This window comes from Heterocephalus glaber, unplaced genomic scaffold (genome assembly GCF_053883595.1).
Source record: "Heterocephalus glaber isolate CG9 unplaced genomic scaffold, H.glaber_assembly_v1.0 deba00001666, whole genome shotgun sequence".
Taxonomy (NCBI): domain Eukaryota; kingdom Metazoa; phylum Chordata; class Mammalia; order Rodentia; family Bathyergidae; genus Heterocephalus; species Heterocephalus glaber.
This window is the reverse complement of record NW_028258406.1, coordinates 13,940,404-13,966,995: the sequence shown is the minus strand read 5'-3', so window position 1 is coordinate 13,966,995 and position 26,592 is coordinate 13,940,404. Positions and strand designations below refer to the sequence as shown.

Below are 26,592 nucleotides of genomic sequence, written 5' to 3'. Positions count from 1 at the left end.
TTTTCTGCTTTGCACTCCATTAAAAGCTGAAAATATTTTGGTCAGTGACTGAGTCAGAGCAGAAAAATCAAATGTAGTGCATATTGCCTCAAAAATCTAAAGATGCCTGCCAAACATTGCTCCTCTTTCTTAGTGGTAGGAAAGTGAGGACGCACAATCATACCCTCTGGACAGAATATCCCAACTTGAAGACAACTTGACCCCAGAAACTTAATTGAGATGGTAGATTCCTAAATTTTAACGGCTTTTCTCTCTCAACTGTTGGCATAAATGTGTCTTAAGGGTATCTACAGAGTTTGTTATTTCCTGCTGTACAGGTTTTACCAGAATAATGTCACACATGTAGTGCACTAATGTGGTACCCTATGGAATATTTTAAAAGTTAAGGTTTTAGTGGGCCTAATTTTGGCACAGAGATAGAGCTGGCATGAGCCTTAGACAAAATTATGTGGAGAATGGGTCAGTTTTATGACAAGCTAGTGGCAGCTGGGGCAGTTTGCTTCAGTAAAAGAAGCCACATGTGTATCAGCAGCTTCAATGAAATTAACCATTGACTGAGTTTCAATAATTCATTGTCATTCACTAAAATACAGTCAAACTGGTGAGTGACATTAAACTATAATAGGGACTCATTTCTGTCTTGTGTGTGTGTGTGTGTGTGTGTGTGTGTGTGTGTGTGTGTCACTGTAACAGAATACTACAGGCTGAGAAACTAATGGATAAATTTATTTCTCACAGTATTGGAGGCTGAGAAGTCCAATATTAAGTTGCCAGCATCTCGCTGCATTCCATACCAGAATGCAAGAGGGTGAGAGAATAGGGACTGAATTGGCAGTCTTTTTCTAATCTGCATTAACCCATTCCTCATGGTGGACCCCTCCTGGCCTAAACATTTTTCATTAGGCCCCTTCTCTCAACACTGTTGTGTGGGACTGGATTTCCAATATATAATTTTGAAAGGATATATTTAAACCCTAGTGAATTTTCCAAACAAATATAGCTTCTAAGGCTTTGATCTTGGCAATGGACTCTATGACCAATACTCAAGGATGTAGTTTGCTTTAATAGAGTGGTATATCAGTTTACAAACGTAATTTGTTTTTTGATTCTGGAGAAGATGGCTGCATTTATGTTTGTGTGGGGAAGATGGCTGTGGTCATGTTTCCCACCCAATCTGTTTGGCAGAAATTTTGCTTCCGTTTGCAAATTCTACATTGGGTGACAAACACGACCACAGCCATCTTCCCCACACATACACAAACTCAGCTATCTTCCCCAGAATCATAAAACAAATTAAGCTCGTAAACTGAGGTACCACTGTATATATTTTGGTGGCATGAAGGAAAAGATCCAGAAACATCTGTTTATTGTCTGTAATACCCTTCGCACTAAAGCAGTGGTTCTCCAATGTGTATCAGCTTCAGCTAAGGGGGGTGGTTTAAAACAAAAATTGTTGCATTCCACCCCAGGAGTTTCTAATTCAATATGCCAGGGTAGGTCTGAGAATTTACACTTTTAACAAGTTCCCAGGTGATACTGATAAAAATGTAGACTGTCCTGGTACCAAAAAATAAAATAAAATTTAAATAAAATGTCGACTGTTTGCAGGTTGCAGATTAAGAGGAGAGATTTTAAAGGAAGTTAGCAGCTTCTAGCATTCAGCATGGTGCATCATCACTCTCTGTGTTCTACAGAGAAGGAAATGGAGACAAGTAGTGAACTTAGTTAAGTGGCAGTTGGTAAAGAGATCAACTTTCCACCATATATTTGATTTCCACCAAAACTTGCTATAGTTTTAAATGATATTATGAATTTAAAGTGGTCAGCATATAGCCTGGTATATGGAAGCACTCAGTGAAAGTTTAAATTATTTCAGTTTTCTTTTCACTAATTAAATAACCTACCCAACAGCCACTAATCACATCTGCATCTTCACAGGAGTTATTTAACCACTTGGGTACTGAGTTTGTTTGTCTGTGAAATATAATGATTTTAGACATCTTTAAGGTCTTTTTCTACCATAGATCTAAAATTTATAGTTATAGATGCTCTTAGTAACCATAGCTCTGATGTCCTGAAAATCTTGTTTCTTATTTATGCTACCTAAATTTTTCATCTTGTGGAAAAAATGAAACGAAGACCAGAGTTTAGGTCAGTTTCTACCCCTATTTTTTCCTAGAAATATAGCACTGAGGTACTATAAAGAAAAAATCTCAAACAAAGAGGTTTCATATTATGTTCATAGGATTATATTTTTTCCATTTCTGGGGTGTTACTTGAAAGAACTGAAAACCCATTCAGCACAAGTTACACAGTGACACAAAAGAAGCTGTTACTCTTTTAATTATGGTTCTAATTATAAGAACATGATAGATTATATATTGAGGACTACAAATTTAATTAAGGACTAGGCATATCAAGTTGTTCTAGGATTAGAAACTGCAAATAATTCATTAAGATATCGTTAACTTCATTGAAAGGCCACCATCTAAAATTCTGTGTGATGACATTTTTATCACTGTAACATCACCTTATAATGATGAATAGCAGATGAGAAATGAAATGTGCACTTGCTAGTTTACTGTTGACTGTTTACCTTTTATTCAAATGCCCTCAGTCTTTTACATTTTTATAGAAAGGAATGTGGTCCATGTGTGCTGATTCCCACTGCTTCTTCTCCAAGTAGCCCCTATCTCTTTTGCATTACGAGTATTCCACCTTTACTGCTTTTTCTTTTTTATTTATTTTTTAAGATTTATACATGTTTGGAGTACATGATGCTTGTTTACATTCATCTTAGGGAGTGGATAACGTACTGAACATATCTTAATGTTTTTTTATTCCCCTTCCCACTCTCACCTACTTCCCTCCCTGTCTCTAGATCCCATTTCCCCATTTTCATTATTATTATTTTTAGTTCATTTTCACAACATACAAAGACTACATTTATTAAGGGGAGTTGGTACATGTGCGTGATGCATCTCAAATCTTATGTCCTCTTCTCTTCCCCAACTCTTCCCCCATCCTCAGACTCTTGGTCTCTTTCCCATTTGCAAAATATCTCCATATTTCCTTCATCAATTTATTATTTTGCTATTCATTTGTACTTTGGATTAATCAAATGAGTGAAATTATATGGTATATAAACTTGTATGTCTGATTTATTTCACCTAACATTATGTTTTCAAGGTCTATCCACTTTCCATCAACAGACAAATGGATAAAGAAAATGTTGTATCTATACATAATGGACTATTACTTGGCTATAAAGGATAAATTCAAGACATTTGTAGAAAAATGGTTACTGCTTCTTTTTCTATGCATATAAAAATGTGATTTCTTCTTTCTTAAAAAAATAAAAGCCTCTCTTAATCCCACAGCTGTCTGTAGGTACTATCCATTTTCTGCTTCCTTTGCAGCAATTTACCTCAAAAATACTGTGCACTTTCATCTCTCTTTTTCTACTCCCTCCCTTCTTGTAGTATTGAGGACTGAATTCAGGGCCATCACATTGAGCTACATCCACAGTCATTTTTTATTTTTTATTTTCAGACAGGGCCTCACTAAGGTGCTAAGTTGCCCACATATGGCCTCAAACTTGCAATCTTCCTGCCTCAATTTCCCAGAGGATTGGGTTTACAAGCTTGCACCACATCACCATGCCCAGCTTTCTAGTCTATCTTGAGTTGATTTCTATTATGTTCCCTTGATGTCAATCAAATTCCTATTGCTTAATCATCATTAATTTCAACACTTCCAATCTAAAGGTCAACTCTTGACCTTAAGTGATGTTCTTTGTGAAATACTTTCTTAATTTGGCTTCCAGAACACTACACACTCCTGTGTATCTATCTACCATGCTGGCTATTCCTTCTCTACCTTCCTTCCTGAATCTGCCTAACTTCTCTGACTATAAATGTTAGACTGCCCCAGGGCTGAGTCTTTGCACATCACATGAACAGTTACATTATTCTCCAAATGATCTCTCACTCATTCTATAGTTTTAAATATCACCTATAGGGCAGATAATTCCAAAATGTCTCTATGTCCAATATGTCCTGACTAAATTAGCACCACTTCTTATTACTTTCTATTCCCTTTCTTTGCTTTATGTTTCACTGCAATATTACTTTTTAGCAGTGACTTTAAATTATATATTTATTCCTTTATTTGTTTATTGTGTCTTTCCCTCACTAGGATATAAACTCCATTAGGGTAAGGTCTTGATTTGTTCCCTACATCTCCAGCACCCAGAACAGGGTCTGATATGGTATATATTAGGTACTCAACAAATATTTGTCAAGTGAGTAAGTAATGCCCAGCTTTATTCTTTGAAATAATTTAACAACCCCTATTTTTTTTTAAAAGTCAGGTAATAAATAACCTGCCTATCTACCACACAGAACACCCAAGGGCGGAGTGATGAGTTAGGACAGGAGGCAATGCTGAAAGGCTGAGAAAGTGGCAGCAACTCTAATTTGTGTCTTAACCAAGGACTGGTAAATGCAATCTATTTCAAGGCAGTTGAGGTTAGGGCTAGGAGACAGTGGGATAGATGGGCTTCATCATAGGGACACAGCTTTATAACTATCAAGTGAAGAGTGGAGACAATAGGGCCTCAAATACCAAGTGAGGTCATCCAGTGAAACTATAGATGGGATGTCCAGAAACCAAAGATTTGCCAAGCCTATGGAAATCTACCACCTGAGGTCTATTTGCTTCATTTCAGTGTAGAATCAGTGCTGCCTGCAAGCTTGATGCTCAGTCTAGCGAGGGACTGGGATGAACTGGGGCAGGTGCTATGGGGAATGAAAAGACAAATACAACATAATATCTACTTTCAAAGTTTCTGCAGTCTCTTAGAAGATGGTAAGACACAGTTAATGGGTGTAAGAGTATTATATAATATTTGCTCAGCAGAGCATAGAATCATAGCAAATTATATCTGTAAAGGAATCTATTTATGGGTTATGTTTAAATATAGAACTAGTCCCTTGAGTAAAACAAAAATAACAATTTACCACATAGCTCTTAACTGCACAATGCATGATTTAAAGTAAATTCATTTTATATTTACTTCTAGTTCTAATTGCTATGACTCTTAATTTAAAACATATAACCCTATGGAGATACACATATACATAAATAACAAATCTCATCGATTTGGACTTTGCTAATTTGAAATTTGTGATCAACCATCAAAGTGAGGCTAGTTAAGTTTTAATATTGTTTTATCAGTGAAAATAGATTGAGATATTCAAAATATAAATAAAGATTAAAATAAAAGATAGGTAATAGGATAAAAGAGAGATAGATCTTTTTGCAAAATGGAAAGGGACAAAGATATATAGAGAAGGAGAAAGGACAGAGTGGGAAGGGGATGAAAAAAATAATTAAGATGTGCCATGGACAAGTACCAACTCTTCATGAGGAATGTAATCACTATGTACTGCAAACATGTATTTTAAGAAAACTGAAAAAAGATGTTATTAAAGGAGGAAAGGGAAGAAGCTCAGAAACATATATTGCACAAAATACATCCATATATAATATATAGTATATATATGCAGAATATGTACATATTACACTTTTCTGGAAGAATAAAATAAATATCAGCAGTGATTTTCTCCTGGAGTTAAAAAAAGTGTAAACAAATTACAAAAAGAATGCCTATCACTGTTAACCAACAAGCTGTTTTCAAAGTAGTTGGAACTCCTATTTGTAAATAAATAGCAAAAGTGGACACCAGCCACTTGGAAAACATAAAGTGATGTTTGATACACTTCAGGGAGATCCTGAGCTAGGATCTCCTGGAGAGTAGTGTCCCTGACTCTCACCCAACTTCAGACCACCAGGAAATCAGAGGACATCATCTGCAAAAGTACCATGGCCTATCAAATTATTTCTAAGTCTCCTCCTATATTTCTTGCTCAGGCAGTAAAAAGTATTTGTCTAAGATAAACAATAAAGAAAATGCAGTCTTTGGTATTTATAGGTTATTATGTAAAATTAACTTATTCAGAAAGATTCATTTAATGGCCACTTGCAGGAAGCACTATTAAATATTCTTATTATAGATTTTCAGTACCAAGTGTTTATTTCATCTATGGCTCTTCAGGTTATGTTACATTAGTATCTACCTGAATGTGACTTTTAATTATATTTTCTCAAAAAGCTACATGGGGACCTCATAGGTGAATGTGATGTTACCAGAAATGAAAATAAGGGCCATTATGGAAACTAAAATTTATCAAACACTTTTAAGGGTAAGGTCAGAAAAAGCTAAAATTCAGAATGAGATGAAAATTGAAAAAAAACCCAGAAAAGAAATAGAAAAACAGTGTCTGGAAAATATACAACTAGAAATTTTAATTATACCTTAGAAAAGTCATCACAAAATGAATCCTAAAGATGGATGCAGAAAAGCAGTAATAGTCATACAACCTAACAGATCAATTTAGTCATTCTGTGGCTGAATCTAAGGGTTAATTAAGATGGACCAAGGCAATCAAGATGGGCCAAGGCTGTCAACCTTGTCTGAACACATGGAGGTCAATTCTAGCTGAATGTCTTTCCTATTGTTATTCTCCTCACCTATCGTCTGACTTTTTAGAAAGTTTGTCCTTTACAGACTTGCTCAATTCCAGCTTCTCTCCAGTGTAAGCCTAATTCCTCCTACCCAAAATAAGATCCACTTTCTGGATGCGCCATGAAAACTTTTAAAATACTGCCCTTTACCACTAAATGGTTCTTTAATGTGTAGAGAGTTCTTCTGGATTAGACAATAGATTTCTTACTTGTAGGATTTACATCTTAAAGCTTTTAATGATTTATAAACTTACTTATGAGAAGTCTTATATAAAAATTAAATCACATTACTTAAATGTTGAATAAGTTGCATTTGGTAAAAGAATAATACTGTACGAAAATGAAACTACTTTGGAAATTTTAAAATGTAAGACCCCATTCCACCTAATTCCTTACAAGGTATCTTACTTTTTCTCGTAGCTGAGACAAAATACCTGACACCCAAAGTTAAAGGAGGAAAGGTTTATTTGGCTCACAGTTTGTAAAAGTTTCAGCTTATAGAACTGAACTAACTCCAAGGCAGGGTGGCATGGCAGAGGGGCATCCCAGAAGAGAAACAGTTCATGCCAGGCAGAAGACAGCAAAAGCAAGCAAGCAAGCAAGCAAGCAACCAGCCACAAGTGACAATAGCAGCTTCTTTCTGCCCCCAAAAATGTTCTATCTTGGCTACCTGGCTTAGTGTGGGTACCAAACCAATCAGTAGTCTAATTTAGTAATCAAATCATACACCTTTAATCCCAGTGCCCTTAATCCTAGCATTGCACCATGAATCAATGCCAGTGTCAAGCACTCTAGATCCAGCCACCTTTGAAAAAACCCATCTATGAATGCACAAGGCTTTAGGGGGACATCTAGACTCAAGTCATAACAAAAGACATATGGGGAGCATTTATTTTTGACTGATAAATTGATTGATTGAAAAATGATAATAAGCTTTTATTTCTAACATATATTAACATATTAAATTGATCACTGCAAATAATCAGACAATATGTTCCAATATGAACTTAAGACATTCACCACCACCCCTTAAAAATTGCTCAGCCTCTGCATCCTGAATCCTAATTAATGACATAATCTCTTATACATTGACCTATTCCAGGAACATGATAGCTACCCAGCCTTCTCTCCTTAATCCCATATCTGATTATTCACCAAATTTTGTTGAACCTCTTAGATTTGTCCCTGCCTCTCCTTCAGCACAACTTTTACCTTGATTTAGGCTTTAACATTCCCACCCACCCTGTTCATTTCCTATTTCTATGTTCATTTTCTAGCTGGTTGCTATGTATCTAGTCTTACCTCTCTATAATCCATGCCACATACAGCCAAGGAAGGTTTCTCTGAAGGAAATATCTGTTCACATTATCCCCATTTCTAAATCTTGAAATGACTCCTAATATTTAAAGGATAAAGCCCTAACCTCTTTGCTTTTCATTCAAGAACCCTCATAATCTGGTTCTTGCCTTCCTTTATAATATCAACTTGCCTTCTGTCCACATTAAAGTTGAGACTTGGAGTACCATGCTATTTCCCTGTGCTATGTAGAATAACCTTGGAATCTATATCCATTTAAGCTAGTTGCAATACTTTCCATTTCAACCCAACCACAAATTTTTTCTTGACTTTGCAAGTCTGATCTTTGTTCAATACTATGCCTGTTAAATACCTCTAATACAACATATACCTATTTTACCTACCAGGTTTTCTCTAGCAGGGAAGATTGAAAGGGAGATAGATTTTTGTATATGGGTCAAGGATACAGTTTGACTTTTCATATATTGCCATCACCTTATCACCATAACAATCATTCAAATATCTGCTGAGCATTGGTGAGGTGCTGATGTATTTTAGGGAGAAGGAATTTCAGTGTAAGTGAACAGCAGGAGCAATGGTTCAGAAGCAGTCAACTTGCAGTAAGCTGAGAACAGACCGAGATAATTTTTTCTTGATATGGCTAAAATTGGAGGTTTTTATGAAGAGGCTAAACATGAGGGAAGCAGTCAGTCTGACCAAGCAGTGACTTATTAAGTAAAAGATGAAATGAGGGAAAACTAATTCAACATCTAACTGGGAATCTGGAAGATCGGTGGTATCTTGATAGAAAATGATAAACCTCAATTGTACTTTTAGACCTGTTCTTATCTGAACTTGCAAAATGGGTAAGAGTGAGGCAGGAGATTAGGGCATGGCAGACTAGCTGGAAAATAGGATGTAATTTGTCAATTACAAAGATCCAGAAAAGAGGCTGAATAACAGGATGTGACCTATAATTACAGCTGGGGATGCACAGGCAGAGAAACTTCCAATGGACTGGATCTGAGAGGCTATAAAAGATGGTGGCCATTGATTTCACCACCACTATTCTTCCTGTTCTGCTGTCTTCCTGTTTCTGCAGTGGCCCATCCTGCTTGCAGGATGTATCTCTTCTTGTTCTTCTCTTTTCTTCACTTTTTCCTTTTCTTCCTTTACTTTAAATAAAAGTTGTGTTTACTTGTTCATTGGTTGTCCTGGCCAATTCTTTGGACACTGCACTCACTATCCAGCAACAAAAGGAAAAACTGAATGGTTTCAAATTACCTAAAAATATCTTTACTAACCTGAGAACTTATGCTACCTGGTGGTACCTTATCCAGATTTTTATTCAGTTACTGAAAGTGGTGCAAATTCAAAATTTGTACATGCAAACTTCAGTGTGGTGTCAGGCATGAAGCAACTATGCAAAAACAATTGTTGAATGAGTGAAACATATAAATTAATGACTGAACAAAGCACAGTTCTATGTTGAAAAAAAGCTTTGACTTGAAGGTTAAGAGAGTAGGATTTACTTCCACACTATTGATTGTGGGGTGACCTTAAAAAATTCACCAGACCTCTTTGGTTTTCAGCATTGGTATATGTAGAACCATTAAGTGGACCATCTCTAAGGTCATGCCCAGTTCAGTTAACTTTATATTGGGGCTTCAGTTTGTGTATCTTCAAAAAAATGCTATGTAACTTCTTTATAATATTAATTGACTTTTTGAATATACTTATAACCATGTTTTTTCTGGAAAATTTTTAGTTGAGCTTAAAAGATTGCATAAGACTGGTGATATCAGAGGGCAGATGTAAACTTGTGGCTATTGAATTTGAACTCACAATTGGAGGAATATTTCTGGTTCTGATCTAGGTAGGTTCTCTGCTGACTATGTCTTCATTTCTCCTCCTTACCTGCAGGTTTCTACAGAAAATTTTCTAGATGCCATTTCACCTGGTTTGGTCCAATCCCATGTTCCCCTTCAATAGGACACTTGACTTCTTCTTTAAATCCAGGCCATACTTATGAGTGGAAATTGAAGGGTAAACAAATATTATGTGGTATTTTCTTTTTAAGCCATTGTTAGACTTAGTAAGTGGGATTATAATATATTTGTGTAACTTTCACAGATAACATGCAAGATTTAACTGAAAAGACATTTTCAAAAATATCCTTGTTTTTCTGGTAGGTGGCTAGAAGTGATTCATAAAAAGAATTTTTTTGCTATTTACTTGACCCAGAAAAGCCACAAATCATGAGATCAACAGGTCAAATCTTCACATTCACATCACAAAAGACATGTGAAACTGCCCAGGTCAACGAGGGCACATGCATTTCCAAAAAGTCACCAAGTATTGAAAAATGTCACTTCAAAAAAGCAGGCTATGCCATTCCATTGTTATACTGGAGGAGCTGTTGAACACAGAAAGGTGGCCCAAAAAAGTGCTAAATTTTTTGGTGTATATGCTTAAAAATGCAGATAGTAATGATGAATTTAAGGGTTCAGATACAGGTTCTCTGGTCAATGAGCATATCCAGGTGAACAGAGCTCTTAAGATGTGCCACAGTACTGATAGAGTGGCTCGTGGTCAGATTAACCTACACATGAGCCACATTGAGATGGCCCTTACTGAAAAGGAACAAATTGTTCCTATGTTAGAGAAGGAGAAGTTGGACAGAAGAAAAACATATCCCAGAATCTCAGAAGAAACTGACGAAGCAAAAATTATGCCTAAGGAACATATTCAGCATAAAATAAATCAGAAAGATTTGAAATATAGTATTCCTAGCACAAGTCTTGTATACAATTAATACTCAGTACTTAATAAAAATTGACTTTTATGATAAAGAGTTAGAAATTGTGGAACAAGCCGAATCAGCCCGCTGCAGACAGGCAGGTCTGTGCACGCCCTACCAAGGTTGTGAGTCACACGGAACATGCCAAATCAGCCTGCGCCCTGGCAACAGTCCACTGGACACACACCCCACCCAACCTGCTCTCCTCTGTACAGCCACTTGGTTCCACACTACAAAGACATAGAGGACACCGGACCACCAGACCGTGGTACTGAGTCCCGCCGCTCCCAGCCCAGAGGTAGGGGCTTCTGAGCCGCCATCCCGCTGGTCCTGGTCCAGAGGAAGGGGCATCCTGGCCACCAACCCTCCCGCTGCTCCCAGCCCACAGGAAAGGGCTTTTGGGCCACCATCCCTACTGCTGCTCCCAACCCCTGTCCCACCTCTCACAGCTCAGAGGAGGTAATCCGTGCAGGTGCCAACAGCCACCCCCAGTCGAAATGAGAAAACATGTAAATAAGTCTCAAAACCAGACTTCCAGATCACCTACAGCAACCCCAAAGGGAAATGAGATGGAACACTCTGATACTTAACGACCTGGACCCACTGAACTGGCAACAAAAGGGGATCTGGAAAAAATGAAATCAGAAATAATTTCTCAGATAACAGGAGAAATTATGCCCCTAGTACAAGACATGATTAATAAATCTAGAGAGGAGCTGAGGAACATGATGGAATCCCAAAATAGGAAACAAATGGAATCCATAAAACAGATGTAAATAGATTTCCAGGACATGAAAAACTCCATTGAAAGTTTACACAGCGGAATGAGCCAGTGTGAGGACAGAATTTCAGATATAGAAAATAAGATTGCAATTAATGACCAGGAAAAGAAAAATTGCTTCAAAATTATAAGGGAACATGAGAAATCAATCCAGCAGCTGCTAGATGATGCAAAGAAGAATAACATAAGACTGACTGGGCTCAATGAAGAAACAGGGGAGAGTCCAGATGGCATAAAAATACTCTTCACAGAAATAATGGCAGAAAGCTTCCCAAGCAAGGGAAAAGAGCTTGACATACAGATAAGTGAGGCATATAGGACTCCAAATAGCCTTCATCAAAAAAAAAACTACACATAGGCATATAATTGTTAAGATTCCAGAAACTCAACAGAAGATCAAAATTCTACAAGCAGTTAGAGAAAAGAAACAAATCACATACAAAGGAAAGCCCATCAGAATCACAGCAGACTTCTCAACACAAACCATCAAGGCAAGAAGAGCTTGGAGTGACCTATTCCAAGCCCTAAAAGAAAACAGCCTCCAACCCAGACTGATGTACCCTGCAAAATTATCTTTCAAATTGATGGAGAAATAAGATACTTTCATGACAAAGAGCAACTTAGGAACTTTGTGAATACCAAACCAGCACTCCAAAGAATTTCACACAATATTCTAGGAACAGACATTAAGGATCACAACCCCAGGAAGCAAAGCAGAATGAACCCATCTGGCATGACAAGACATTAAATGGAAAGGGGGAGAACCCAACAAAAAGAAAAAGTCATGACATGAAAAGTCAATATGTTTCAGTTATACACATCAACGTTAATGGTCTCAATTCACCAATCAAAAGAAATAGACTGGCAGAATGGGTCAAGAAGCAAAAATCCAACAATATGCTGTATACAAGAAACACACTTAATTCAAAAGGAAACTCATAGACTGAAAGTTAAAGGGTGGAAAACAATACTCCATGTGACGGGAACCTGAAAAAAAAGCAGGAGTAGCTATTCTTTCGGCAGATCAAGTTTTCGGCAAACCAACACTGATTAAGAGAGATGAAGAAGGACACTGCATCCTTGTAAAGGGAATAATCCAACAGGAAGAGATGACAATCATAAATATCTATGCACCAAACACTAGTGCACCCAACTATATAAAACAAATACTAACAGACATGAAAAGTCATATATGCACTAATACAATTGTAGTGGGGAACCTCAACACCCCACTGTCACAAATAGATAGATCAACTAGACAAAAAAATAAGTAATGAAATACTAGAACTCAATCAAACTCTTGAACAAATGAACTTAACAGATGTTTACAGAGTCTTCCACCTCACAAAATCAGAATACACATTCTTCTCAGCTGCACATGGGTCATTCTCAAAAATAGACCACATACTCACACACAGACCATGTGTAAGTAAGTGCAAAGGAATTGAAGTTATCCCCTCTATATTATCAGACCATAGTGTGATGAAATTGGAGATCCACAGCAAAAGAAACTTGAAACATTTCAAAACCATGTGGAAATTGAACAACACACTTCTGAATAACCAATGGGTCACAGAGGAAATTAAAGAAGAAATCAAACAGTTCCTTCAATTAAATGACAATGACAATACAACATATCAGAATCTATGGGACACAATGAAAGCAGTCTTATGAAGGAAATTCATAGCAGTGAATACACATATTAGGAAAACAGAATGAGCCCAATTAAACAACCTGATGCTGAACCTCAAGCTTCTAGAAAAAGAAGAGGAAGACAACCCCAAAGCTCACACAAGGGAGGAAATTATAAAGATCAGAGGAGAAATCAATGCAATGGAGACTAAGACAATGATACAAAAAATCAATGAAGCCAAGAGTTGGTTCTTCGAAAGAATCAACAAAATTGGCAAACCTTTAGCCAACCTTGTCAGAAAAAGGAAAGAAAAGGCCCAAATCCATGCAATTAGGAATGAAAAGGGTGAAATGACAATAGACCCAGCAGAAATCCAGAGGATCATCAATACCTACTTCCAGAACCTGTATGCCAATAAGATGGACAACACAGAAGAAATGGACAGATTCCTAGATACATATGAATTACCAAAGTTGAACGAAGATGACCTAAAAATTCTGAACAACCCAATATCAACCAATGAAATTGAAAATGTAATTAAAAACTTATCAACTAAGAAAAGGCTGGGCCCTGATGGCTTCACTGCTGAATTCTACAAGACATTTAGAGAGGAACTGCTGCCACTACTGTTTAAACTCTTCAATGAAATTGAAAGGGAAGCAATATTCCCAAATTCATTCCTGGAAGCAACCATCACCTTGATCCCCAAAGCAGAGAAAGACCCAACGGAAAAGGAGAACTATAGGCCAATCTCACTAATGAACATAGATGCAAAAATCCTTAATAAGATACTGGCAAACAGAATGCAAAAGATCATCAAGAAGATCATATGCCCTGTTCAAGTGGGATTCATCCCAGGGATGCAGGGATGATTCAATATATGCAAATCAATCAATGTAATACACTATATCAATAGAGCCAAGGACAAAAACCATATGATTATCTCCATAGATGCAGAAAAACCATTTGACAAAATCCTACATGCATTTGTGATAAAAACCCTACAAAAAATTGGAATAGATCATCTCTAGCTCAAACTGATAAAAGCCATCTATGAAAAACCAACAGCCAATATCATACTAAATGGTCAAAAACTGAAATCCTTCACACTAAAATCAGGAACAAGATAAGGATGTCCACTATCACCACTCTTGTTCAATATAGTTTTGGAAACATTAGCCACAGCAATTAGACAAGAGAAAGAAATAAAAGTAATAAAGATAGGAAATGAAGAAGTTAAATTGTCATTATTTGCAGATGACATGATACTCTATATAGAAGACCCCAAGAACTCCACCAAAAGTCTTTTAGACTTAATAACCAAATTCACTCAAGTAGCTGGTTACAAGGTCAACACAAAAAATCAATATCTTTCCTCTACACCAATGACAGACTCACTGAGAGAGAAATAGGGCAAATAATTCCTTTCACAATAGCATCCAAAAAACTCAAATACCTAGGAATCAACCTAACAAAAGAAATCAAAGACCTCTTCTCTGAAAACTATGGCACTCTGAAAAGACAGATTGAAGATATCAGAAAATGGACAGACATTCCCTGCTCCTGGGTAGGAAGAATTAATATAATGAAAATGGCCATACTTCCAAAACTGCTATATAGATTTAATGCAATTCCAATTGAGATCACAGCAGCATACTTCATGGACCTTGAGAAAACAATCCAAAAATTCATTTGGAACAAGAAGAGACCCAGAATAGCAAAAGCAATTCTAGGTAACAGAGACATGGCAGGGGGTATCACAACCCCCAACCTGCAACTATACTACAAAGTTACTGTGATAAAAACAGCATAGTACTGGCAAAGAAACAGAGCTGAGGACCAGTGGAACAGATTAGAAGATGCAGAAACAATGCCAGACACACTCAGCCATCTCATCTTTGATAAAGGAGCCAAATACCCTCACTGGAGGAAAGATAGCCTTTTTAATAAATGCTGCTGGAAAAATTGGGCTTCATCTTGCCAAAGATTAAAACTAGACCCATATCTCTCACCATGCACTAAACTAAAATCAAAATGGATTAAAGATCTAAGTATTAAAATAGAAACTCTGAACCAGTTGGAACAGAGGTTAGGTAGAACTCTTGAAGACATCAGTGTAGGAAAAGATTTTATGAACAAAACCTCAGTTGCCCGTGAACTAGCACAAACAATCAACAAGTGGGATCTCTTCTTATTAAAAGGCTTCTGCACAGCAAGAGAAACCACCAGCAGTGTGAAGAGACCACCCACAATGTGGGAAAAAATCTTCACCTGCTCTTCCTCAGACAAAGGTCTACTATCTCAAATCTATAAAGAACTTAAAAAGATCAGACCTCCCAAATTTAAAGACCCAATCTGAAAATGGGCATCTGAAATGAACAGACATTTCTCAGACAAAGAAATACAAATAGAAAATAAATACATGAAAAAATGTTCAACATCACTGGTCATTCGAGAGATGCAAATGAAAACAACACTGAGATTCCACCTCACTCCAGAAAGAATTGCTGCTATCATGAAATCCACCAATAACAAGTGCTGGTGGGGCTGTGGGGAAAAAGGAAGCCTGCTCCACTGCTGGTGGGAGTGTAGACTGGTGCAAGCACTGTGGAAATCAGTATGGAGATACCTCAAAGAACTAGGACTGGAAGTCCCACTGGACCCCGCTATTCCACTGCTGGGCATCTTCTCCAAAGAATTAAAAGAATCATACCACAGTGATATATGTGCGCCCATGTTCATAGCAGCACAGTTTGTGATAGCTAAAACTTGGAAACAGCCCAAATGCCTATCAACTGGAGCCCGGATAAAGAAAATGTGGTTTTTTTAATAAAATGGAGTACCACTCAGCCATGAAAAATGAGAAATTAGAGACCTTTATAGCTAAGTGGATGCACATTGAGGCAATACTCTTAAGTGAAATAAATAGGACACACATGAATAAATTCCGAATCGTTTCTTTGGTGTGAGAAACTGAAAGTGTAAATAAGGACTAAATGTATAATAGGTAATGTGAAACAGGAAGAAAAGGGGCAAAGGGGAAGGAAGTGGGAGGGCTAGGGGAAAGGATAGAAGGGAATGGGATTAATATGAGAAAATGGAAAAATAGGAACAAAATCTTTGTAAATAGGGAGGAATGGAGGGGTTGAAGGGAGGGCTAGGCAAGGGTGAAAAATAAGAACCAAGAGAGATTATGTAAAGGTGCAAATTTCCAATGATGAATGTCATTATATTGTATACCTAAAATGTACCAATGATTAGAATGAATAATTGATAATGCAAAATAGGAAGAAAAGGTCCAAAGGGGTAGGGGTAGTGGGAGGGGCAGGGGAAAGGAAAGAAGGGAAAGGAAAAATGATGAGAAATGGAAAAAATGGAAATAAAGTCTTTGTAAATAGGGAAGGGTGGAGGGAGTAAAGGGAGGGCTAGGAATGGGGAAAAAATAAGAACCAAGATGCATTATGTAAAGGTACAATTCCCAATGAGAAATGTAATTGTGTTGTATACCTAAAATGTACCAATAAAATAATTTAAGAAAAAAAAATAAAAAACAGTTTGAAAGTGTCACCCAGGGCTTGAGACATAGCTCAGTGATAAAGTGATTGTCTAGCTTATTTAACATCCTGGATTCGATACTCTGCTCCACATCCACACATAAAAAGAAAAACATAAGGTATCAGCTAATTCCAATTTAATACTTGGGCAAAGCTTTATGAGATAATTTATATTCTTATGTTTTTGAAGTCCCAACAGAAGAATTTGTAGTGTCATAAAGTAAAGCAGTTCTTAAAACAAACACACACACATGAAAACAGCAATGGGTTATGTCAAATGTACAAAGGAACTCAACTGAAGAAGCTCCAAATGACCAATTTGAACAACACAAAAAGGTTAATATTGGATTACAATCCAAGCATAAAATACATATCCATAAATCAATACTGATATGAATGACTGAATAAATAATACATGGAGGACAGTAGACAAATCTCCCACACAGGAAAATTTAAAATAATTTATGTGGGTACCACACCCTATACTGAAGTAGAGCATAACTCTTCATTACACAAGTGTGCTATGCACCCAATGTCAAAGAGTGAAGTATGGAACGGGGGAACCTGAAACACTACTTCAGTCAGTTGACCAACAATGTTAGGTCCTGTTGGTAGTATATATAATATACTTGATATAATGTAATGAGAATGACACTTTATATTTGTAGTCTTCTTTCTAAAAATCTATAACCTCAGTCTAATAATGAGGGAAATATTAGACAAATTCCAATTGAGGGACATTAAAAAAATACCTGACCAAATATCCCTCAAAGCTGCCATTGCAATGAAAAATAAAGTATGACAAATTGCCACAGCCAAGAAGAGGCTAAGGAGGCATAATTAAATTTAATAGGCTCTGGAGGGTATCCTAGAAAAGAAACCAGACAAAACATTGGGAAGGGAATCTCAGGTGAAAACAAAGGAAGTATGAATAAATAATGGACTTCAGTTAATAACAAGGTATCAATACAGGTATATTAGTTTTAACAAATAAACCAAATTAATGTAAGGTGTTAGTATTAAGGGAAACTAAGTGTAGGATTTATGGGAATTTTGTATAATCTTTGCAGCTCTCTGTAAATGTAAAGCTATTCTAAAACAAAGAGTTCTTTTTTTAAAAAATTAGCCAAACCTCCTCTTACACTCAGTACTAACTAATGCCATGTGGAAATTCAAGGAAATTTCAACATAATACTAAGTAGCTTTTGGAAAGTGAAATAGCAGCATATACAGAAGAAAGAGAAATTTTTTAATCTAGGGAAGAGAAAGATTAAAGATGGCATAAGAGCTACTGTATTTTTTTTTCATTAAAGAATATACAGGAAAAAACACAAAACAGCAGAAAGGGAAAACAAAAGTTTTCATAATTCCATGTAGCACAGCTACTACTATTATTTGATTTTAAATTTTTAAATGTGTCTATATTTTTGTAGGGTTTTCATGGTTACAGGCATAGTGGATAGTTTAATTTTCTGGAAGATTTTAATCTCTTAATCAATGATAAATCTTACATAGAGCAAGTTGACTGGCCTCATTCTGCATTAGACAGGATTAATTTAATTGAAAGGTAACTAACTATATTACCTTCCGAAGACTACATATATGGGTATCCAAAATCTGCTTTACTCTAGGATACAGTATAAAATCACATGGTACTATACAGGAGTTTAATGATCTGTCTCTTGATTTCACTATGGAGATGGTATGACATTTAACAAACAAAATAAGTCATAGAAATAAGAGGTAGAATACTAAGAACATTGGAGTTGGAAATGGGCTAGAGAAATTTGGAAAGCGTGTGTGTGTGTGTGCGTGTGTGTGTGTGTGTGTGTGTGTGTGTGTGTGTGTTTCAGAAGTACAGTATGTCAAACTTCAAATGGTGAGGAAACATAAGAGCATGAGGGCTAGTTTATTTTGTAAATGTGTGGTATAGGAACATCCTGACAGAGGGAGAATGTGCTGAGTCAATGGTAGAAGTATTAATATTACTAAAATCTCTAGTTGCCTCTAGGTAGGAGCTTACATTCAGACAACACTTTTTCTTAAGATTTGACACAATGGGTTTCTTCTACATTAAAAAGTTTGACATTTAAAATCAGATTGAGGCAACTAGAAACTCAACATTCTTGAGTACATAATGCCACCTGGTGGATGAATATGCATGGTGCACAAAGCATTTGCAAAAGCAAAGACAAAGGAAGACAGGAGGCCGGTAATGACTATGATGCCGGGGATTGAGGCTTTGTTACGTATAGTGAAAGCTGTATTTATCAGATGTGACCCAAAACTGAATTACATCATTCACTCTGAGTGCCAGACGAGATTTTAATATATATTTTCAAAGTATTCTGATAACATTATCAGAGGCTTTCTGAAAGAAAGATATTATGAAATATACACTTACCAACACACTAAAGTCTCATTAAAGATAATGAAACTTAGGCCCAATAAGATGAGTCAATGGTACTTAACTTATAATAAGATAGATAGAGGGATGTCAAAACAAAGATGAAAGATTTTAATCTTGACTCCCCAGAGTCCTAAGAGCTTAATTTTAATTTCCCTTCATCAGAAAGCAGATAAACGTATAGAGAGAGAGAGAGAGAGAGAGACAAGGGATGAAAGTTGGCGGCTTATATAATTATCAAAGCCATATTTACGTTGGAATTTCCTAGTGGTTCAACTTGGAGGGGCACAGCAATATTTTGGGGGGGGTAACAACATAAGAATCTTCTCATGTCCAATAGACAAGTCAAAACCTACCTACTATATTTTCTATAAAAGAATACTAGAATTCGTGGGATTGGAATGACATTGAAGGTCCAAGGTAATCATCTTGTTGGAGGCATTATTTTTTGCTATTATACAGTATCCTCACCAAGCTTTACCCACCCACTCTTTTTTTTCGGTACCAGGATTGGACTCAGGACCTTGCACTTGTGAGGCAGGTGTGGGGGCACTGAGCCAAATCCCAGCCCTCCCATCCACTTTTGAACATCATTAGATAGGGAACCCATTAATTAATATGCTTCTCCATTGTTGAGTCAGGAATTTATTGATTTTAGAAGTTAATAAATTAGCTATCACTGTTATGGATATCAGCATAAGACATGAGATGCCTAGGTTAGAGACAAGTTTTCTATTAGCAAGCAGCACATATATCACAATGGAATTGGTTCTTCTTGTTCCTAAGTCCCATGGGAGTAACATAGAGGAGGCCAAGTGTATTGTGTGCACACAGTATATTTGTTACTAGGTTGGGAATACTGAGCCTGGGGAATCCTCCACTTTTACAATAAATGGTAAGCAAGCTGGCTCTTTTTTTCCAAAGCAGGGCTATAATTTATCCTTAAAGTTTGCTTGCCACAAATACAACCCTGTAGTCTGGATGAAGAGCAGTCAGGGCTTTGCATTTTTGGTACACCCTAGAAAAATGTGCTAGCCGCCCACTGGTGATTACCTTTCCCAATATTCATGCTATGATCAAATCAGCCTTCTGATGGTTTCCACTACTTAGTACTGACATTTTTTTAAAACCTCTGGCATTTGTTTTCCTTCAGATACAATGCTGTATGCTATCCTATTGTCACTGAAACTTATTGACACTGAAACTTCCTCCAAACTACTTATTTCTAATCCTATTCCTCCACTGATTGTATCTAACTTTAGGTTCCCTCACCATTAACATTACTTTTCTCTGAATTTGTTAAGGGTTACTTTCCCAAATGGACTACAATACTCCCAGCCATGATGTAATCACTTCAGATCAGAACAGAAATATTATTTTACTTATCATAGAAACAGACTTTTATATGACAAACTAGCTCCTATGAGCTTGCGGGGGGGAGGGGAGCAGTTCCATTACTTCTCACTCCTGACTTTTACCATAAACTGCCATTAAACCATACATTTCTACTCTATTTTTATGCCAGAGCATGTACTAGCAACTCTCAGATAACACACCAGTTTATGCCTGCATAGCTCAAAATGTATGAACATAGTTTTTGGGGTTTTTTTTACCTAGTGTAATGTTACTAGCATCTAACAAGATTAACAATAATCACTTGATATCATGTATTAGCTAACCCATAATCTCAATAAGAGTTGTTCTAAGCACAACCCAAACTAGTTGTACTCAGTGCATGTGATTGCCATGGCTCAAAAATCTCTTTCAATCTAATAGTCCCCTTGCCACTCTTCTTGTTATTCTTGCCATTTACTATTTGCAAAAAGTGTATCAGTTGTCTCACACTCTAAATTTGTGGTATCTGTTAATGTAATCCGCCTTCTTCCATATTTCTTATAAACTGGTAGTTACCTTGAAGCTTGGTTAGATTCAGACTCAACATCTTTGGGAGGGATGTTTCAGGGTGGTTATACCTATTTCATGTTCCAGCAGATTGAGAAACAATAATGTCTAGTTTGCTTCACATTGATTTAATCACACTAAGGAATTACTACTAACCTAGCCTTTCCTCCCTTCTTATCTTTGTACCTTTTTCCTTTCTCCCTTTTTTTTTCCTTCCTTTCTTCTCTCTTCCTTTCCTTCCTTTTCATCCTCCTTTTCTTCTTTGTTTAGAAGGTGTGCTGAATTTTGTCAAGAGCTTTCAACATCTATGAAAAAAATCATGTTTTTTCTTATTACTATTGGTATGGTGAATTGATGAATTATACTAAGAATTATAATATTAAGTTCTCTGGCATTAAACAATGAATCACATATGCTTATGATATATTTTAATATGGTTTTCAATATTTAACAATAGTTTTATATTTAGCAATATTTATTCTTTTAATATTTTAATAAGAATGTTTACATTGGTAATCAAAAGAAAGATTGGCCTATAATTTTTGAGTAATATTTATCAGGTTTTAGTATGTAAGCAAAATTACATTATTAAAAGAATTTGGAAGTTTTCATTCTTTTCTATATTCTGGAACATAGGGTTTAACAGCTCCTGAAAGGTTTAGTAGATTTTCTTGGTGAAGTCAATTACACATGGAGAAATTAATGGGTGATACCCAACAGAAGACTTTCACAACTTTTCAATGTTTTAAAGTGCTTTTGTATAGGATTGCACAAAGTAGTCTTTTTATTTTTCAAAGATTATTTTTCCTATATTTTGTAAATTTGTACTCAACAATGAGGATGATTAGTAGCTTGTCTATTTTTATTTTTCAATCAGCTTATTTTTAAATGGTTTCCTCTCTTCTAGATCATAAATTTCTGCCTTTTCTCAATTCCTTTTCCTTTATTTTAGTTTTCATTTCTGTATTTTTATATTCTTTTGGATTGATTTTTTTTCATTTTGTTGAAAAGGTAGTATAATAATGTTCATCAGAGGAATGCTTCAACTGTACCCTATGGGTTAAGATGTTTTTTCATCACTATTTCCTAGGAAGCTTGTGGTTGCATTTGACTTTTTATTTTCAGCAACTTTTACAAAAAGGCTGTTCATCTTCATCTTGTATTAAGTCCAGCTCCTCAGTGATTTGGCCACACTCAAGGGATTTTGAGGGACTTCATATTATCAACTTTTGTTGAAGATGTCATCTATGTTTTTTTTGTTTGCTATCTTGTCTCTTTGGTTTTCAGAAGGTCATTTTAAAGTGATGATTCAAAACTGCTATGATCATAAACCTAGAAGATCTCCCAGCAAATCATGTACTAAGATAACTAGTGAGAATTGTAGATATTTTGGAAGAGGTTAAAGTTACAAAACTTTAGAACATGCTATAGAATCTGGATGCCCTTATAAGGGAAATAATTTTTGCAAAGAGAGTTTTGTAACCCAGAATAGCACCTTTTTATGCTTATAGGGGGAAAGAAGCAATTTTCCCTTTACCTTGTCCTTTATTTCCTTCACCAGTAGTGTGAATAGCTACCATTTTAAGAACAAGTATAAGAATCACTTTAGCACTGAGAGGAAAGCAGCCCTAAGAAGCTTAAAACTTACAATATGGAAAGTAAAGGATAGAAAAATAATTTTAACAAATGAAATATCAAGCATATACTGCACCAATTATATCTTTAAAGCCCACAGCTTTGGCAGGGACATGTAGAGTCAGGGAGAAAAAGATGACTACTTAGATCTTCATATGAGTAAGATATGAAATTGATCAAGGCCAAATTTTCTTATGTACTTTAAATAGAAGCCTATGAGTTAAAATTTACATAAGTAAAATAGTATGATAAAAAAAGGGGAGGGGGGAAAAATCTCTTATTTTTCCTAGATTTGAAAAACTAGAGATACAATTTTCCACGAAGCTGTAACCAAATGTGTCATGAGATTTCCTTCCTACTATGCAGTCTTTATTGAGGGACCAAAGCTGAGAATGACAGCTCTATACATTAACAGAAGACCCAGTTATGGAGAAAAATTTGCTAAGAGGTAGCCCCTAAAACACCTCATAGGACCCCTAAAGCATCATTTACCTGCAGAGATTAAGGCTTTAAATAGAGGATGTTGGTGGGAATTTTCTTAAAGATCATTGTCAGAGTATTGTGCATTTCCTCTCCCTCCTCAAAAGAATCCTCCACCTCCTGCAGCAGAGCTAGGTGCTAAGGGAACTAAAGCTGATAATTTTAAAAAGTTTTATTCAACTTAACATGTGGTTCCCAAATTTAGGGATTAAGTACACCATGACCTGTCCCTTAATCTCCCTTGTTTAAGTTTAAAGAAAAGCAATTGGTTAACAGCTAGAGCTATCTACAATAACAGAAAAAGGAGAGAGGTCTATTTATGAGGAGTAGCCTGCACATCTAGAATTTGACTGGGGCAAAAATGCTCTCTCTTATAGGCCAAAGGACCATAGCTAGGCTAGAAATGTCTAAAAGATTTTTCTCTGGAGAATAGAAAAAATCAGTGTAGCATGTACCTTCAAAGCAAGAGCTGAGAAGAGACAGTAAATGGTCAGATGGAGAATAACGTCTGAACATGCATATGAAAGAGGGTAAGCTGAAGATGTCTCTCACTAACCCAACCTCTCTCTTATTCTTCCCCATTACAAAAGCCTTGGTGTCAGTAGGTGGAAAAGATTGACATTGCAGGGAAAACAGAACTGACTATGCCTTGTCTAGTCCAAGCTGAGAAGAGGAAAAGGTTTAAATTTATATTATATTAGACATGTTAATACTCCAAAATTTACCGTAACTTGGAAACAGTGGAATCTAATGATAAAGAAATATGACCAAATGATAAAATAAATCTCCCTCACAATTATTTCTTTAAAGTGCTTTTAATGTTATTAAATTCAATTAAATATTGAAGATATAAAAGTACCCAGTAAACAGTGATCCTCTAAATTCACTTCACATTAAAATTATCCAGGAAGTTCCACTGATACTTGTTTTATTCCATATTCAGATTTAACTGGCCTGGGGTGTAGCTTAAACAACAGGGTTTTTAAAGCTTACCAGGTGATTCTATTGTGCAGCTAAGCTCTAGATATAGTGTCTACCTCTCTCCCAAAATATCTTTTACTACTTTACCATCAAATAACAGAAATTATTGAAAAGATGGAATTTTCACAGAAAAGATCCATATTTTGATCTTTTTCTGGTCACTGTCATAGAGATTTGATTAGTTTATATTCATTTCATTAAAGGCATATGAATAAGTTCCAAGGATAGAATGTAGTATAAAATAAATGTTAAAAATATATAACAAAAGTGGAATTAGTCTTGTAAAATACTGGCTTGTAACATACATGATTCTTATATAAGAAATGTATCTTAAAGTGGTATTTTAAGTATATACTGCCATATAAGTTGGAAATAAGGTTAAAGAAGCATAGCTGAATGCCTTAAAAGTTTTTATTATAAGCATTCTTTCCCTGAGTGTCATATGTCATTATGAAGTAAATTCAACCAAACATTGAAGATTTAAAAGTACCTGAAAAATGACAAAACATATACTCCAAAATATGGTTTATTATATGTTTCCAGACTTTTTATTAAATCATTAATGGATTATTTCCCCTCCCTTCTTCCCTTTTCCACAGATGATTGCAATGTAATAATATTTTTGTTAGAAACTAAAAACATGAAGATGAGTAAGACATGGCCCTTACTCTGAAAGAGCATTTATTTAGTGGTAGAGTAGTAAAGATTCTAACATTTAAAAATTAGTTCACAAAGGACTATAAAAATAATACTTAGAATGAATAACGAGACAAATAGCCAAAGAAAATGTTCTGGAAGAGGTGAACTTTGGACCAAGTCTTAAACATAAGTAAGGTTAAAAATTCTTACACCTACAAAGCCAGTAATAGGTACAAAGACCAGAAGCAAGAGAAAACATGGCTGTGGAAAGTGATAATGACAACTGCTGTACACCCAATGACACAGAAAAAAAGTTGTTCATTCTTTTAGACATAGCAAAATGTTCCTTATATGGTAGAGGCATACCTCAGAGCATTAACTGGGCTTTCACGCTGCCTACTAGAACAAACGCTACTGAGGCATACTACTTACTTTATATACCACATTGGCAACAGAATTTTGGCCAGATCTCCATAAGAAACTAGGGAAACATGAGTGCTGTATTCATTTGGTTAGATGTTTACATTGTGTATGTCCTTGGTACTGCTTTGCTAGTTTAGTAGAAAGCCTAAGAGAAGGTAATTTTCAAAAAAATCTGAATTCAAGTCAGTCTTTGAATGCAAACTAACCTCTTTGGTCTGACCTAGCTTACTGGCACATTCTAGCAGGTTAAAATAAAGTATAGAAGGGCTAGAGCATATAGTGTAGTCTGGGGAGTGGTGGAATTGAAGAAGTACGCAGGGGAGACATCACAACAACACTTATTACCTTTGGTGAGTGAATCTTCATCTTGAACGAGGCAAGAAAGCCATAATTTTGAGGGATTCAGTATGACTGGATTTGCATTTTTTTAAAAATCGATAGCAGTACACAAAAGGATTCAGTAAGATGACTAGAAAGCTGGTGTAATCACACAGGTGAGAGATAATGACTGTGGCAGTTGATGTAAGGATACAGAACAGATGGCAGACACACCAAGTCCGTAGTATGGGAAGGAAAGGGAGGAAGGAAAGGAAGCTATTCAGAAACACTCCAGGGTTTCTGGCTGGGCAACTGCGTTAATAATGATTTCATCCTGTGAGATAACATCACACGGGAACAAATTTTGGAGGGAAGACAATGATGAATTAAATTTTATTTGACAGGCCATAGGATATATCCAAGAAGCAATTCTGTAGCCAAGTCTAGATATGCAATTAAAAGTAGAAAACTCAAAAAATGAAGTTACCTTGTGACTTGGAAATACCGAATACGAAAATGAAGATGATGGGAGGATTAAGGAAATACAATCTTAAAAGCATATGACTGAAGTAAAGTTGATGAGATGCAAACTAAAGCAATGTGTGATGGAAAATTTTAAGAATTAAAAGTGAAGAATATTAAAAACTTGTCACCAACAGCAAATTTATTTTCTACCAATCTTTCTCATAAGAGTATTCATGGGGAACAGCTGGAAAGGAATGTATTTTGAGCTATAAAGTCTGCTGGAAATTTTAATAATTTAATAAAATATAGAAGTGGGACATTCAAACCTTCTGAGATTCCAGTAAAACAAAAAGCCCTGTTCAAAATACAGAAGGGATATATTCACCTCAGCCATCTGGCACAAAGCATAGGGAACGCGAGGTAAACATTTCTTTCTCTGCAAGGAAGATGCATCTACAGAGAAGTATGACAAGTTTGGGTCAACACTGTTAACATGTAATCATTGTGGGTTCAAACTAAATGTCTTAATCCAGAAAAAGCTGTACTGGCAGATTTTTCTTTCAGAAAGCAATGACTTAGCATAGAACAATGCACTGCTTACAGCAGCTGCCTCATCTTTAAAAACCATACGTAAAATTTTAAAACACTGCCTATAATGGAAATATGCATGCCCTAGACCAGGTTTCCCAT

The 26,592-nt window shown here is 36.0% G+C and overlaps 1 protein-coding gene across 12 annotated transcripts in view; it reads right to left on the bottom strand.

The window, feature by feature from the left end:
* Positions 1–26,592, bottom strand: part of Lacc1 (laccase domain multifunctional purine nucleosidase 1) — a 59,459-nt gene that overhangs the window by 19,980 nt on the left and 12,887 nt on the right. For 4 of the 12 annotated variants that reach the window (XR_015445856.1, XR_015445852.1, XR_015445857.1 and 1 more), the window contains one exon: positions 21,148–21,266. The exons of 6 other annotated variants lie outside the window; for them this stretch is intronic. Coding sequence is in view for 1 of the 6 variants with exons in the window: in XM_087197321.1 (XP_087053447.1) it covers positions 21,260–21,266 (7 nt within the window). In the remaining 5 variants the exon portion in view is untranslated. Of the gene's footprint in view, positions 1–19,079; positions 21,267–26,592 lie in introns of those variants that run through there. 2 more of the 12 variants (XM_087197321.1, XM_087197319.1) reach the window with 2 other exon arrangements.